The 2,485-nt window shown below is 29.5% G+C and overlaps 1 protein-coding gene across 3 annotated transcripts in view; it reads right to left on the bottom strand.

Moving 5' to 3' along the window:
- LOC107634889 (truncated transcription factor CAULIFLOWER A) overlaps nt 1-1,616 on the bottom strand; it is a 6,540-nt gene extending 4,924 nt beyond the window's left edge. The window contains exon 1 of one of the 3 annotated variants that reach the window (XM_021124202.1): nt 1,206-1,616. In XM_021124202.1, coding sequence (XP_020979861.1) covers nt 1,206-1,277 — 72 coding nt within the window. In that variant the 5' untranslated portion in view covers nt 1,278-1,616. Of the gene's footprint in view, nt 1-1,190 lie in introns of all 3 variants that reach the window. The other 2 variants (XM_016338262.2, XM_016338263.2) reach the window with 2 other exon arrangements.

The raw sequence follows: 2,485 nt of genomic DNA, 5'->3' as shown, positions 1-2,485 counted from the left end.
ATGGCTATGAAAAAACAAAAACAAATATCTGAGCCTGGAAATGGTGAAAGAAAACCTGGCTATGGAAAAAAACAATAAATACTAATAACATGAGTATCTAATGTTATATGGATAGATGTATTGTATATTGATATATTCATTTAGAATGCTCCATTGCTCCGTCCTCATGTGCCTAAATTCTCTTTGTACTTATTATCTAATAGTAATAATAATAAAAAAATTTATGTAGACACTAAAAAATTAATCACTAAATTAATTATTATATATTTATGTATAAATATATATTTTAATGTATTTTTAATATATATTTTATACGAATAAAATAATTGAACAATTAATTTTTGATGTATAGATTATAGATAGAAAATATATAATTAAATTATTAAACTAAAAAAATTAAAATAATAATTAAATAATAATTAAAAATAATAAATTCTGATTCTACCTAATATTTTTTTTTATACTGATAGTGTAATAATAAATTGCTAATCCCCCTTGGGATATTCCATAATCTGTGCTATTATTTTTCATTAGATAATTTAACAGGCAGCAGCACTAATATCAAGAGGTGATATATAGATATTTTATATGGATCACTTAATTATTTATATATTATTAAGTGCACTATGTATCCTTGGATATAAAAAAGGTGGTGCAGTTTCTAAAATGAATTTGTCTTTACACGATTCTTACAGTGTTTGGTCAATTTTCTGAAGTTTTCTCAGGTTCGTGTATGCGCGAATATATATATGTCAGATGGAGATGCCCCCTTCTCATCTCAAAACGTACGTACGCATTACTATTATCCATATGAGGAAATTCAAATTATTAGCCAAACTTATTAGCTTCTCTAATAAGCACCCAATCCCAATCTGGTTCAACAAAATACTATCTTAATTAGGAATATGAAAGTTAATCAAACTTAATTAAGTATAAAGCAGAGTTTGTTACACATAGAAAGCATATATATAAGAGGAAATAGGAAATGTAAAAGCATATATACTCTTACTACTGCATATGGACAGTACTCTTAATGTAAAACAGATGAAAACACATAATCGGTGGCGTTCTTAATTAAGTAATTTCGACACAGAAATTAAACATTTCACTAATTAATCAAGATCCATATTATGTATAGTTATGAGCAGTAAAATTAAGTAAAGGCGATTTTGGATTCGAGAGAGGGAGAATGAAAAGGTACGAACCAGGGATCGCTGGAATATTCGAAGAGCTTGCCTTTGGTGGAGAAGACGATGAGTGCGACTTCGGCATCGCATAGCACTGAGATTTCGTTTGCCTTCTTCAGCAAACCAGATCTTCTCTTTGAGAACGTGACTTGCCTATTAATCTTGTTCTCGATCCTCTTCAACTGCACTCTTCCCCTTCCCATCGATCCAAGTTCCCTCTCTCGATCGATTCTCTCTCTCACCGTACCTACCTACGTATACGTATACACATACGCATGCACTACCTAGCTACCTTCTTTTCCTCAATTGTATACGCTTGAAGAAGCAGCGAAGAGAGAGAGAGGGATATATAGAGAGAGAGACTTTACCACAAATCGGTGAGTTGAATTTTCAATTCTCTGCTCTCCTCACTCCTCTTGCTTGCTTTTTGTTTTGTTTTGGTTTGGTTTGGTGTTTTTATTAATTAATTAAAAAAATTGAAATGAAAAATTATGATTGGTGAATGTTACTAATAAAATTCGGAATTGGGAAAAAGAAAAGAAACCGCTGATGGTGACGGGAGAGGTGGTTTTCCAATACCAGAGCGGATTCGTCAAATTCGTTGTCGATTTATGATTGGCTACTCAGATTGTCGTTATCAATTCTTTCACTGTAAAGTTAGTACAAAGCTCTTAGCGGATCAATTAATTATGTGGTTAGATTGAATAAAATAAGGAGATTAAATTAAGCATTCATAGGCTACCCATCACTTCAACTCCAACCGCCGTAGAAAACAGTGGTTAACTGCTGTTAATCTCATCAACACTATTAGATGGATGTACTGGCACATATTTAAGTGACACAGACTATTCAGAATTTAGATGTTTCAATAATTTGTCTTTATATTATATAATTAAGATTAAGGATTAAAATGTATCCATGTTGATGAATTAGCAGATTTTACTCCAAATAAAAAAATAGTTTAACAGAAAAATTATCTATTGAAAATTTAAAATGATGTGGTGTTATTAATTATTTTTAGAGGAAAGAATAAGACTAACAAAATTCATTGATAAAATTACTATGATTTTGTGAGGTAAAAATGCTATGTTAGATTAGACCAAATTTAAATTTTTAATAGATTAGGCCAATAACAAAATTTGTTAGTCTAAGTTTGATCTGAAGTATGCAATAAACTTAAAGTATGTTAAAAGATTTAAAATATTATTTATATACCAAAATTAGTCATCAGTAATTTAATTCAATTTTAATGTATATTTTATACTTTAATATTATGTTGTTTTATTGATGACTAAATT

Source organism: Arachis ipaensis, chromosome B01 (assembly GCF_000816755.2).
Source record: "Arachis ipaensis cultivar K30076 chromosome B01, Araip1.1, whole genome shotgun sequence".
In the NCBI taxonomy this organism is placed as follows: Eukaryota; Viridiplantae; Streptophyta; class Magnoliopsida; order Fabales; family Fabaceae; genus Arachis; species Arachis ipaensis.
The sequence above is the reverse complement of the archived record's forward strand: the minus strand, read 5'-3'. Positions and strand labels throughout refer to the sequence as shown.